Raw genomic sequence first — 15011 nt, forward strand, 5'->3', positions numbered from 1 at the left:
TTGTATCATTTACATCTAGAAGAGATTTGACAGCTTATAACAGGAAAGGCATATAAGAGTGGTTTTCATAAATACATTTATTTATCCCTCATGTAAAATACCTGTTGGAGGAGGCAGACCAGGGTTTGTATGGCCACCCCAACAAAATCAGTGTCCCAGGCTACTTCTCATCTGTTCCACCAGATGTTCTGGGCAGGAAGAAGACGACTTGCAGAGGAGATTACTCAGAAGGGCACATTTTATAGTTCAGTCAGCTCTTTTAAAGAGTCTTCTTAGAAGTCTTACTAACTGCCATCTTGTATCTTACTGGCTCCTTCTAGCTGCATGGCCACCCTAGATATGTGGGGTTCTGTCAGAAAGAAGGGGAGAATAGATATTACGCAGGTAATGAGCAGTTTGTGTTTTACCCTCCAAATCACTCTTATTCACGTGATGTTATTATTGACCAAATAACATTGTAATTATATATTTACCTTTGCTTTTGTGTTTGTCTTCCCTAGTATAAATGTCAGGAACTATGTGTTTTTATTTTAATGTCTTCACAACCTAGCATAGCTATTCTTCAATCAATATTTGTTGAGGAAAAATCACTTGAATATGTTAATAGAGAAGAAAAAGAACTAATATGACCCCCAAGTTAGGAGTCTTGGTGAGAGAGTTTAATGGTGTCATTGTTGGTGTAGATATATTTTAGTTGGGAGGCAGTTTCTCCCAGGGTACCAGAGTATGCTGAGATTGGTTCAGTTTTGATGGACAGACAAGGATGCTGCTGTATACAAATAGCTACTTCCAGGTGTGACTTCAAGAAGTAATACAATTCAGGTGAGTTTAGTTTCCTTTACAGCATCACTTTAGGAGATGAAACACTTGATCTTGTGATCCTTTTCTTTGCTCCAGTCTTTTTGGTATCCCTCTTACTAAATTGCTCTCATAATTTTGTTACTGTCTTCAATTTGGATAGATTTCCTTTTCTGATATATAAGTTAATTTTGAAAGTTCTTGTAAAACAAGATTTGCAGATGAGCATTCAGCGAAAGGGAATATTTTTTACAATAAAAAACTTATAGTAATATGTATGTTTAGAGCATTTTAACTAAAAATATCTTCAACTTACAATAATACTTTTTCTTCCTGTTTTTGTTTTTAAAGACCCCTTCCTTGAACAACAAAACAGATATATTTAATAATGTGGTGAACATTACTATTCAAAGTAATGAAAATATTGGGCCTCCAGTTAACATATTCCCCCCAAAATCTTATTTATTTGTTTATTTATTTTTTTGAGACCGAGTTTTGCTCTTGTTGCCCAGGCTCGAGTGCAATGGCACAATCTCGGTTCACTGCTACCTCTGCCTCCTGGGTTCAAGCTATTCTCCTGCCTCAGCCTCCTGAGTAGCTGGGATTACAGATGTGCGCCATGATACCTGGCTAATTTTTGTATATTTAGTAGAGATGGGGTTTCACCATGTTGGCCAGGGTGGTCTCGAACCCCTGACCCCAGGTGTTCTACTCACGTTGGCCTTCAAAAGTGCTGGGATTACAGGCATAAGTCACTGTGCCCAGTCATTTTATTGTTAAAATAAAAAAATATTAGCTCTCCTGACCAGGGGGTCTGAGGGTAAGTAAAGTTTTTAGTCATTCTGTACCCTGAGAGCCTGACATAGTAGAATAAGTGAATAATGAAGAGAAGGACAAAGGTTTTCGAGATAATCTAATCCAGTGTCTTCCAAATCTTAGCCATCTCTTTCCTGCCTTCAAGATTTTTACAATACCTACATACTAAGTAAATTTTTAGATGAAATATACTTAAGAGGAAAACTTACTAATTTGATGTTACAAATATAAGTAAAACACTAGTATCACTTATGAGTAAATAATTACCAAAATGTCAAAAACAATTATATACCTTCTTGGAAAACTTGTAGTTTGTGTAGTGCATATCACCACAATGTCTTATAATATTTGAGCACTTTATGCCTGAGGGTAAGAAATTTACCTTATTACCCTTACACATAATTATAGTCAAATATAAGGGAATTATTGACTTGTTCAATTGAGAGGTCACTAAATGGAGTTAACCTGTCAAATTAGTTATTCACCCTGAATAACAATAGTAAACATCCAATGAAAATTGATAAATAATAGAAATTACATTCCTATAAAATTTAACATTTGAGAACTGAGACTGCTAGTATGCTTTAAAGGGGAGTGGATGGGACATTATGTAAGTGTAAAACTACAGTAAATTCTGTTCTGAGATCATTTACCCAGAAAACAGTGGTACTTGTATTTGTACAACTTTATATAGTGCGAGAGTATGACTTTCATTCATTCAGCAAGTGTTCATAGAACTCCATATGAGCAGTCAACAGGTAGTAGATGGGTAGTAATGACACAGACAGACAATGTCTAGGCAAACTGGTTTGTTTGTTTGTTTTTGAGATGGAGTTTCACTCTTGTTGCCCAGGCTAGAGTACAGTGGCACAATCTTGTCTCACTGCAACCTCTATCTCCTGGGTTCAAGTGATTCTCATGCCTCAACCTTCTGAGTAGCTGGGATTACAGGCGTGCACCACCATGCCTGGCTAATTTTTGTATTTTTAGTAGAGATAGAATTTCACCATGTTGGCCAGGGTGGTCTCCGAATCCTGACTTCAGGTGATCCATCCACCTCGGCCTCCCAAGTGCTGGGATTACAGACGTGAGCCACCATGCCCGGCCTGGGAAAACTGTTAAACTAAGGCTATTTTAGATTTTGATAAGTACCCAGGAAGAAATAAACATGGTGGAAAGGAGAGGGAGGGGGAGAGAGAGGGAGAAAAGTGAATAACTGGCAAAGGCTGTTAAGAATGTAGTCTAAGGAGATGGCATTTGAGGTTGTACTTGCAAAGTGAGAAAGAACCAGCTGTTGGAAAAGCTAAGGGAAGAATGTTTCAGGCACGTGGTATAACAAGAACAAAGTCTGAGGTGGAAAAGACTTGCATAATGAACCAAGAAAGAGGTTGGGTGGTTGGCCTGTGGTCTGTAATGGGAAAGGAGTAGCATGAAAGGAAGCAGGCAGGAGCTAACACATGGTGGCCTTGCGAGCCAGTGTAGGAGAGTAATTCTTAGTCTAAAGCAGTGGAAGCCAGTGAAGGACTTTAAACAGAGGCGCAGAATAGACCTTAAAGGAGATTTTATGTATGTATGCCTTTGCTTAAACATTATATTATAGTAATTTTAAATAAGCATGTACTTTTACAAAATTTATGGTACATCACTTTAGTGTGTAATTGTGTTTATCTCTCAATGTTTTATATGGCATTGCATTTCATTGTATTTTTTTCATTGAAATATTTTATTTACTTTTAAATTAGTAGTAAACGTTTTTTTCCTATGACCATCACTGCACTGGTGACCTCATTTATTAAGGAATAAACCAAACTAGATATTATCAACAAATGAAGAAATTTGTTTTAGGGGTCCCATAGAACAAACTGACAGTTTATTTCAGTAGCCGTTTTAGTGAAATTTGACTAACACACACACAAAATCTATCCGATTAAAATCATTTTCTTCTAGAATCCTGATACTCATAAATAGTCGTTAAACACTTATTTGTGTTTCTCAGCCAGATGTCCCTGTCATAAGGATGTGTTAGATTGCAATCCCTAATAAAGTAGATTTATACATACCCTGATAAAATTTGAGCTTTTAGTTACTGCTCGAATGATTTTAGCAGTCTCTTGCAGTGCTCAATACCCGTGAACTTACTTCTTTTTTTAATATCCTGGCCTGTTCCTGAGATGATTATATTTCAGATGCACATTTTACCTATAAATTTGAGAGTTTTCATCTGATACTCTAATTAAAGAAATATATTATGTGAATTTGACCTTTTGATTTCTGTCTTGTCCTTATTGTCTTTCAGGAAGATGATTAGACCAAGTTATATGCTAAGCCCTCTCAAGTATTTGTTTCAGCATAAGGATAGGCCACATTTTAATCTAGTTTAAAAGTAATTTAGAGATGTAAAGAATCATTTTCATGACCTATCATCTGAGAAATACTTTGCCATCATGGTTCCTTTTTCTTCCCCAATTTACCCTCCTTACTTGCTATTACCAGACCTTTTCATGGATATAAATTTATCTTATTGCTGTTGATTTCAACTTAGAGTGTAACAGACTTGATTACATATTCTGAAAGGGCAAGCTAGACATCTAAATTTTAGAAATTGATTGTATTGGAAACAGTAAATCATGTAGAGACTTTTAAAAAGCTGTATTTAGTTTTGTTTAGGTCCATTAGTTATACACTTTAAAATATAAATATTGAAAAACCAGATAGTCAAGAAAGAAAGAGTCAAATTATTACAACTCTATGCAAATATTATAGGATGAAGGTGTTATGTTTGTTTTGTGCAGAGGGGCCAAGTATGACTTTGCTATGATCATGAGTACGTTAACAGGCAATATTGGTAGAATTTCCTTTGTCTTTAAAGAGGCCAGAAGAATAATAGAAGTTTAAACTTAAAGCCGTTATGATTTGGGGTTATAGAAAATGATTTGGGGTCATAAGGCAAGGAAACTTTGTTTATAGCATTTATTGACATTAACTGGGAAAAAATAAATAATTAGACTCTTTGGTTAGCCCTGTGTTAGGAATCTGTGGCTAATGGAAAATCTCTCAGTTGGGTCAGTAACCTCTTGACTATTGTAAATCAGTCTTAAGAAAGCAGGTGTTTGTGGAGGGGTGTGGTAACTTAGGTCCTTGCTTTGCTTGATTCCTATGAGGACAACATGGTAATCGGCTAGAAGAGGTGCTTTAACCATTCAGAATCATGTAAGTTGAGGGATTGCACATGATGGATTTCAGGCAAGTTCACAGCTCTTATTATGGTTGTTTAATATTGTTTAAATATCCTAGTGCATTATTGCTTAAGCACATTCTTGTGGTCAGTTTACTTCCCAACTTCTAATTTGATTTAGTACAGCAGTGGTAAATAGAAGAAAAATAATTCTCATTGCCTAATAATAGTTTATAATATTAATCACTTCATAATCTCTTTTACATATGAGGAAGTGAGAATGATTGGAAACTATCTTATAAAGCTGCCTACCACAAGTGGTTAAGGCTTTTCTTTGTTCGTTTTAATTATGAATTTGGTTTTTAGAGTTATTAAGCCTTTAGGTTCTAGTGCCGTTTCTGAGCTATCTAGTATTGCAAGTCTCATCATTATTTTTCACATTGTCATACGTAGTGAACTTTATCAATAATATATTGAATAAAATGGAGCAATCCTTAAATGCAGAGGTGAAGTGAGTTAAGGTAATGTGTATGGTATGAAAAAGAAAGGTCTTCATCTCACCCTAACACTACCCCTCAACCTAGATTCTAACATTCTTGCTCTCTATGCTTTGTATATATATTACATGTTATGTCATACTTTTTCTTTAAGCATATTGATTATCTTTCTGTATGCATTTTTATTGTGATTCCTTTTTTCTTCTATTTGAATACAATCCATCTTCACCGTCTAATTCATACCTCCTTTGTGTCTACCGGTGTTGTATTTTCTTATGTACAACTTCTGACCCTTTTTGAACTGTTGCTTTTTTGTGACATCTAGACTATACATTTTATCCTTTATTATATTAAAAATCATATGTAAATCTTGATTTTTCAACTACATTCTAATTCCTATGAAGGCAAGGATTCTCTTCCATTCTTTATATATCCTCCATTTAATCCAGCACCAAGCACATGATAGCTCATTATTTATTATTGGTATAATTGTAGATATTAAAAGCAGTGTTTTCATTGCATTAGTAGTCTTGGCACTTAAATATGAATATTTTTTCTGATTTCCCTTGAGATTAAATTTTGACAATGAAAGAGGTATGCTTGAATAACAGACGTCTGTGTTCACACAATTATTGGAAGGGAGATTCCTTTAAAGGATGCTCAATTACCTGCAGATTCTTTGAATAGGAGCAAGGATTCACAATATGTGATGTTACAGGTTTTTAAATATTCTAGAACTCTGAAAAGTAATGTGTGTGTAAAGGTAGAGGGAAAACTAGCTTTCAATTATTGAAAAAGTACAAACCAACACCCTAATGATTGTTGTTAATATATAAAATACAAATAATAGGACAATATTATACTTTTTATACTTGAGTTATATTATTCTGAAGAATTAAAAAAAAAAAAGAGTTGGTTCCTGCATGCAAAAAGTTCAGAGGTCAATGTCAGGTAAATGGCAAAGCACAATTCTTTACAGATAGATTTGGTTTCTGTAATGCATTAACTGTATGACTTTGGACATGTTACTTAAGTAACCCCGCTGAGTTACTTTACCTGTAAAGTGAGGACAGTAATAACCAAAAAGATCAGATTGAGGGATAGAAAAGAGAGGTCATCTGATGCGCCAAGTACATTACCTGCCCTTCTTAGGCATCTAACCCATGCACATTGTGTTTTGCTGCCTTTCTCCCCTTCTTCCTCATGTTAGTTACACATTATTTAATTCTAAGCCTCACTTAAAATGTTGCCCTGATAATAGTATCATAGCACTTTTTTTTTTTTTTTGGGGGGGGGGGACGGAGTTTCGCTCTTGTTACCCAGGCTGGAGTGCAATGGCGCGATCTCTGCTCACCGCAACCTCCGCCTCCTGGGTTCAGGCAATGCTCCTGCCTCAGCCTCCTGAGTAGCTGGGATTACAGGCACGCACCACCATGCCCAGCTAATTTTTTGTATTTTTAGTAGAGACGGGGTTTCACCACGTTGACCAGGATGGTCTCGATCTCTTGACCTCGTGATCCACCCGCCACGGCCTCCCAAAGTGCTGGGATTACAGGCTTGAGCCACCGCGCCCGGCGCATAGCACATTTTGATATCTGTAGGAAAGTTATTTCGAATTCTAGCAGTAATCCAGTGGGAAACTAGACTTGGAAAAAGGATGTTGTCAATAATGTGACATGAATATTTTTCAAAGAATTTGTGTGTTTTTTTGTTTCACTTCAAAGTAGTAAGTTTGAAAAAGTATTGAAAAATATTTAATATTAAGCTTAAAAATACATTAAGACATTTATTGTTAGTTTGAGGTGTCATATAATTTTCTGAAATTAATCAAAAGATCTCTCAGTGAGAAAATAAAATTTTGCCAACTTAACTAGGGAAGTAATATTATAAATAAAATAATTTTAACCAGACCTTTTGAGGAATGGAGTTTTCTGACTAAAAACCCCTTTTGTTACTCTTCATGTAAATGTTTACAAGCATAATGGTTCACTTTCATGCCTAAGAGAAATAGATATGTAGAATATAGGAGCTTCTTTGTAGACTAGGGATCTTTCATCATTCTAAATAACAGCTTTTATCATATGACAATGTGGATGATGGCCTTATACGTAGGAGGAAATTAGGCTTTAAGTAATCACAGGGCATATATTATGAAAAGTAACCAGCCTCCACTCCCTCCTCCCATCTCTAATCCCTAATCTCAGTTTTTTTTAATTTTCATGTCCTTACTTCTGAAAATGGAGTATAGAACATTTCCTAACAAGTTGAGAGTCCGGGTCTTAGAATTTAAAATGTATTAAAGGAGACTTGGGAGATTATTAGCCTAGTACCCTCATTTTATAGATTAACAACCTCTGAGGCATAGGTTAATTGACTTGCTTAAGGATACTAAGCAGATTCACTAAAAGAAACAAAGATTTAGGTTTCCTCATTAAACTGACACTTTAACAGTGTCCCAAATTTTGGTGGTTATCTTTGATCTTCTTTGAAACAGGTAGATCGACACTTGAGAAAGCTGGATCAGGAACTGGCTAAGTTTAAAATGGAGCTGGAAGCTGATAATGCTGGAATTACAGAAATATTAGAGAGGCGTAAGTAAAATTTACAGTTTTCCATCAATATTGGAGAGTACATGTGCAAATCACTGAGAAGACACTTGTCCCACAGAGGCTTTTCAAATCCTGCCCTTCAGTGGATGGTGGCATCCAGGCCAGATAGCTTGGACCCTAGCAATTAGAAATGTTTGGGTCATGAATACTGAGAGAGATAATATAGGATATCATCCACTCACTTTTTATGAAATAGCATATTAAATCATTTTTATATCCACATATCCTAGTAAGTTGAGTGGTAAGAACAAAAATTTAGAGAAACGTAACCATCGGGAGACAAATTAACTATCTTGCATTAAGTGTGTTGACTTTACCATGCCTCTTTATATACTTAAGCTTTGAGGAAGGTGGTTAGTTTCTCTTCGTAAGAATTACTTTATGGCTTTTCCTTAACTGTATATATTGAAAAAGATTCAACTTTGTTTTATAACACTACCTCTTTTTCTTAAGGAAGCGTTTCCTTCTTTTGCTTATCAGCAAGAAACCATTTTAATATTTCTTTGCAAGGCTCTATTTGATCTCCTGCTATAACTTACCCCTGTCACTTCTTTAGTGTGACTTCCCAAAAATGGAAGCATGAACACTGTTTCCTTAACTACTTTAGCATTTCTTCTAACCTAAATAGGTAACATACATGAAAGCAGTTAGTGTGGTACTAGGCATAGAGTAGGCACTCACTAGGTGTTAATTGAACCAAATTAGTGTTATGGCTAATTTCTACTAGAGTTTAATTAAAACTTTCAAGCATATTTTTTCTCGGTGCATTTTAATAGCAGGCATATGTACCTGTTTCTACACACAGCGGAAAGGTTTCTTTATAGTGCCAATCTATCTATCTCTCTGTATACTCACCAGAAGTCAGCTAGGGAAGCCAATCACAAGTCTGTCTTGATATCCATAGTTGCATTTTTGTGTTCAAAAGTAGATCTATCACTTTAGATAACCATCCTATTTATTTGTGATACTTTTCTTCTTGAGGAACCCTATCTGAAGATAATAAGTATTTTGAGACAAAACTTAAAATTCTTTAGCTGCTTTGATTTTTAAAAAAATGCTGATGATAGCTGTGAGTAATGATAATTCATGCCTATTCAGTACTGCAGGAAAGTTAATAAAGCATCCTCTCTAAGGACACAGACATATGAAGCAAAATTGGATCAAGTTATAAAAAGTGTTCCACCCTGTGCCCTGCCATAATTTCATCTCAAGGGATCAAAAAATAAACCCAGAAAATTTCATTAAAGTTATTTTTAAGCTTGGTGTTATTCTCACTTTTTGCAAGCAAAATCCCTAACTTCTTTTATGAAGTCTTTATTATCATAATGGCATTTTAATAATCAAATAATTTTTTCATGTAGTAATGTCCCCCATTACGTAGAACTTTAGAATCTCGCATTAAAAGGTCTTCAATTCAGTAAAACTAGGCTGGCTCTTACCAGTAATGAGATTAAAATATCCATTCATCCTTTTATATGCACCCACTGTGGTAAATTCCCTAATTAGATGCAAGTATGCCTTGAGCCATTTTGTACTTAAGATAAATACTGGGAAAGGAATAACTTATTGTTTAGAGAGAGGATAACTCAGTGTGGGATGGACAGTGGTGATCCTCTAACATGTCTGGCTAAAATGATACAGGCATATGCATCAGAACTTGCTAGTCCTCCTCTGGGTAAGGGAACTCATTGCCTGTAGTAGACTAACGTGAAGTTCTGTGGTGACATTTAATAGTGGTGTATCTCTGTGCCTCTCTTCTTTTAGGATCTTTGGAATTAGATACTCCTTCACAGCCAGTGAACAATCACCATGCTCATTCACATACTCCAGTGGAAAGTAAGTTTGGTGTAGTACAGCTACGTTTTGAAAAACAATTAAAACCTTATTATATCACTTGTATATTCTCTTTTTTTAACTTTACACAATGGATTGAAAAAGAAATAAAGAAATCCTTTTTTTTTTTTTTCTTTCCATTGCAAGTACTGGCAGACTATCTTTTTCCTTGGCGAAAGCATATGTGATTCAGAAATGAGTGTTCTGTTTTCTCTTAAATGTTCTCTCTTAGAGGGAGAATGTATGGTACTAATAGCATATATTCCTTCCCTATACATACCTGATTCTCCTTAGGGAGCCTTACAATTGAGGCAGACAATAAACTGTTTTGTAATAGGCCCTTTGTCTTTTTCATCCTTGCTTCTCCAGTGCTTAACCTAATGTTTTGTATGTAATTAAGTCTGAGTGGCTGGTAAGTTAGTGAGTGGATGAATTGTTAGATGACTGTCTGGCTAGTTGATACAGGAAGAGATAGTTGACTGAAAACTTTTCTAAGTGGTAGATAATGTTTTGAAAACAAAATTTTCCTCATATTGTATGTGAGCCCATCATGCATCTTGGGTTATCTTTAGTACTTTGCTACTGAAGTTTTTTAAATGGTGGAGAAGTCTACTCTTAATAAACGTGACACAGAGTTCTGCTTGTCCTGCCTTCTGAGGAAACATCCTGTTCTGTATTTTAGAGGAACACAGATCATACTATTCCACATTATAACTGGAGAGAAGTATTATACCTTGTCCATAGTTCTCTAAAGTTTAAAAACACGTGAATTCTTTATTTATTTAGAAAGGAAATATAATCCAACTTCTCACCATACAACAACAGATCATATTCCTGAAAAGAAGTTTAAATCTGAAGCTCTTCTGTCCACCCTTACATCAGATGCCTCTAAGGAAAATACGCTAGGTAAGTTAATTTTCTTAAATATAATTGCATTTTTTGTTTGTGTTGGAATAAGGGGAAATAAAATCTTTCAGGATTAATGAATCATACAGTATCTTTGCCTGGTTGAAGTACACATATGGAGAAAGAAGAAAAAGACAACAAGATACATTATTCAGTTGACTTAATGTGCAGTGACATGAAAAATTTTAATTTAATTGTTGTTTATCTGTGCTGGGAAATAATGTATTTTAAACTCATTCACATTATGTTCTCTGCAACGATTTTTCTTTCCTTTTTATGCCTACACAGGTTGTCGAAATAATACTTCCACTGCCTCTTCTAACAGTAACTACAATGTGAATTCCTCCCAACCTCTGCCGTCCTATAACATTGGCTCATTACCTTCAGGAACTGGTGCAGGGGCAATTACCATGGCAGCCGCTCAAGCAGTTCAGGCCACAGCTCAGGTAAAAAGTAGTGTTTAGAGACAAAATGTTACATTTTGTCTGGATCATTGGAAACCTAATAGAAATAACTGGATGTTGTAGGCTGGGCGTGGTGGCCCACACCTGTAATCCCAGCACTTTGGGAGGCCAAGGTGGCTGGATCACCTGAGGTCAGGGGTTTGAAACCAGCCTGGCCAACATGGCAAAACCCCATCTCTGCTAAAAAATAAAAAAATTAGTTGGGCATGGTGGTGGGTGCATGTAATCCCAGCCACTCCAGAGGCTGCGGCAGGAGAATCACTTGCACCAGGAGGCAGAGGTTGCAGTGAGCCAGGACTGTGCCATTGCATTCCAGCCTGGGCGATAGAGCAAGACTGTGTCTCAAAAAAAAAAAAAAAGAAATAACTGATGTAAACAAATAGTTTTCTAACATTGTATAGTTTCATTTTTAAGTCATGGTTTTATGGTATCTGATACTTTATTTAATGAAATAACATGTAGGAATTACCCGACTGATAATGAACAGTAAAAAATAGGTTTATCATGCAGATCATCTGCAGACCCTTCTCACAATAACTGCTCAATTTGCCCGTGTTCTTGACTGCAGTCCACAGCACATGCTAACCCAGTGCTTCATTCTTTCTGCCAGTTCCAAGGCTTCCTCTGTAACCTTGGACTTCGGTCATCTTGAGTTTGTTCACTTCTGTATAGTTTGTCTGTATTTCAAATGAAGAAGTTGCCCATCCCGTAGTTTATATTCTAACTGTGTAAACTCTTATTATAAATCTTTCCGTAAAAAAGCTTGGGCCGGGTACCTCACGCCTGTAATCCCAGCACTTTGGGAGGCTGAGGCAGGCGGATCACCTGAGGTCAGCAGTTCAAAACTAGCCTGACCAACATGGTGATACCTTGTCTCTACTAAAAATACAAAAAAATTACCCAGGCATGGTGGTGGGCACCTGTAATCCCAGCTACTTGGGAGACTATGACGTGAGAATCTCTTGAACATGGGAGGTGGAGGTTGCAGTGAGCCAAGATCGCGCCACTGCACTCCAGCCTGGGTGACAGATCGAAACTCTGTCTCAAAAAGAAAGCTTAAATTCCAGTGATGAAAATAATAGTTGAAACAATATCCGTTAATACTGGGTAAACCAAAATAAAACTATAACTTGAAAAAGAAAATCTGCATAGTTACATATATCGATGCTATCAATCAATGTCTATTTAAGATGAAGGAGGGACGGAGAACATCAAGTTTAAAAGCCAGTTATGAAGCATTTAAGAATAATGACTTTCAGCTGGGAAAAGAATTTTCAGTGGCCAGGGAAACAGCTGTCTATTCGTCATCTTCGGCACTTATGACAACATTAACACAGAATGCCAGTTCAGCAGCAGCTGACTCACGGAGTGGTCGAAAGAGCAAGTAAGTTTTATTGCTATAGTAGCCGCACACCTTTACTGAGTACTTGGTCTACTTGATACCTCAGCCAGGCCTGTCTATGTTAAAGGCAGGATATAATGGATTAAAATGAACCTTGCAAAGGTGAGGAGACATGCAGTTTTCATTTATACTGCCATATTTTGAAGGGATAAAATCTTTAAAAAGTGTTACAGTTGTTTTTAATTTTTCTACAGTCTTAAGTTTGTTAATACATGACTTCTATTTATCTTCTTTCATTCATTAAGATAAGTATTTTATGTAACTGCTTTTCATTTATTGCCCTTTATTTTGCCATGTGTTTCAAGGTAAATTAATGCATGAAATGTAAATTATATCCTGGTGATTTTTTTAAAAAACAAGATTTTTCATTTTGATTAACAGCAAACAAGGCATGTTAATTCTTAGTCTTGGGTCCCAAAAATTAATGGTATGAAAATATCCCTAGATTTATATATGAGACTTGGGACGATTTTATAAGCTTTAGATATGAAAACTTAATAGCACTTATCACTGTCTATCCCAGGTAACTGTGGGTTTATACATAATGAAAGTTAAAATGCTAGCCAAAATAATTAGTTACATAGTATTTATGTTATCTGTATTTTTAAGTGTTACATTTTCTGTGAAGTAATCCCTAAAAGAATGGTCAATATGAAATAACCACAACAGAAGTGTCATCTTAAAAATTAATTAATCTTAATAGTGTAAGTTTAATGTGATTTCTTATGATAAAATTTAGAATTTAAATAATGTATGGCTTAGCGGTAAATTACTTGTAAATTTTTACACTCTTGGTTCCCTGCCATACATGTGGTAGGTGTTCATACATCAGTTGATGGTTATAACCACTTACATCAAATGTTTTTGTGTATTTGTGCTTTAGGTTTTGATGCAGAATATTCAGTTTACTTAAAAATACAAATAATGTCTGCAAAGTAGCCGTAACTTGTATTATTCAAAGTGCTACCTACAGTTTAAGTCATTGGTAAACCCAAATTACTTTAACTTAGACTTTAATTTATACATTTGATGTCGTTTCATTTTATACCATTTATTTAGGAGTTATTCTATGGTAGCTTCTGGATCGTGTGCAAATAAAACTTACACTGTGTTTTTTCAGAAACAACAACAAGTCTTCAAGCCAGCAGTCATCATCTTCCTCCTCCTCTTCTTCCTTATCATCATGTTCTTCATCATCGACTGTTGTACAAGAAATCTCTCAACAAGCAACTGTAGTGCCAGAATCTGATTCTAACAGTCAGGTTGATTGGACTTACGACCCAAATGAACCTCGATACTGCATTTGTAATCAGGTAAAAGTCTGGTATATGTATAAAAGTAAAATTTGAATAAACTAGAAAAAAGAGAACTATTTCATTTTTAAGCACTTTTTAAAATTCGCTTAAAATACCCTTGCTTTATTTGTATACTTTTCTCCCGCTTCGTACAGAAGTGACATTTACTGTAAATATTGAATATAAAGAAAACTGTTAGCCATAATCTCAGCCCTCAGATATAATCTGTAACTAAACATTTTTGATGTACCACCCCGTGCACATTGGCTTCCTTAATAAAATACAACAGACTGGGTGGCCTAGACAACAAAAAATTATTTTCTCACAGGTATGAAGACCAGAAAGTCCAAGATCAAGGTGTCCACTGATTCAGTTCTGGAAGAGGGCTCTCTTCCTAGATGCAGACTGCTGCCTTCTCACTGAGCCCTCACATGGTAGATAGAGGGAGAAAGTGTGCTCTGGTGTCTCTTCTTATAAGGGCACCACCAGCCTTGTCAGAGTAGGGCTCCACTCTATGACCTTATTTAACCTCTACCACCTCCTCATAGGTTCTGTGTCGAATTACAGTCACTTTAGGGGCTTCAGCATTGAGACATAAGCATGCATTTCGTAACACGTGTCTATGCAGATACGCACACGTCTGTGGGTGTAAGTTTGTCCGTAGGAACCACAGTGTATACTTTCCTGTTACTGGCTTTTTTCTCTAAATCAGGTATATTGAACATGATTTTTCTTTAAGATCATATTTTTAATCTTCACATAGTTATCTCTTATACCATGCACTATAGTTTATTTAACCAATACCTAGCTATAGATTATTGTATTGGTATTAATTTGTTTGAAATTGGGGATAATATTACAATAGACATTTTTTAAATGTAATCCATTATATATATCTAATTTATTGGTTAATTTTTTAGAAATAAAATTAGGCTGCAAATATTTGACAGACTACCAAAATATATTTTCTAGAAATTTATTACTAAAAATTAATGAACATGTCTGTTTGCTAAACCCTGTCCAACACTGGATATTATTTTCTTTTAAAAACCAAGCACCAATTTGACAGTTTTATATCATGATTGTTTTAATACACACTAGTATTAAAGTTGGACATTTTTTGACCATTTTTATTTCTTACATTATGAATTGACTCCTGATGGTGTTGGCTGATTTTTCTGTTGTTTTTGTTATGTACCTTAAACGTTTGCTTGAT

At 35.5% G+C, this 15011-nt stretch overlaps 1 protein-coding gene across 3 annotated transcripts in view; it reads left to right on the forward strand.

Annotated features, from left to right (window-relative positions):
- The window catches only part of ING3 (inhibitor of growth family member 3), a 29898-nt gene that overhangs the window by 9660 nt on the left and 5227 nt on the right, over positions 1-15011 (forward strand). For 2 of the 3 annotated variants that reach the window (XM_017513870.2, XM_017513871.2), the window contains 6 exons: positions 7781-7877; positions 9660-9731; positions 10515-10634; positions 10923-11080; positions 12289-12482; positions 13621-13813. In XM_017513870.2, the coding sequence (XP_017369359.1) occupies positions 7781-7877; positions 9660-9731; positions 10515-10634; positions 10923-11080; positions 12289-12482; positions 13621-13813 (834 nt within the window). The remainder of the gene's footprint in view (positions 1-7780; positions 7878-9659; positions 9732-10514; positions 10635-10922; positions 11081-12288; positions 12483-13620; positions 13814-15011) is intronic. The other variant, XR_001820420.2, reaches the window with a different exon arrangement.

Source organism: Cebus imitator, unplaced genomic scaffold, assembly GCF_001604975.1.
Source record: "Cebus imitator isolate Cc_AM_T3 unplaced genomic scaffold, Cebus_imitator-1.0 Scaffold508, whole genome shotgun sequence".
Lineage (NCBI taxonomy): Eukaryota > Metazoa > Chordata > Mammalia > Primates > Cebidae > Cebus > Cebus imitator.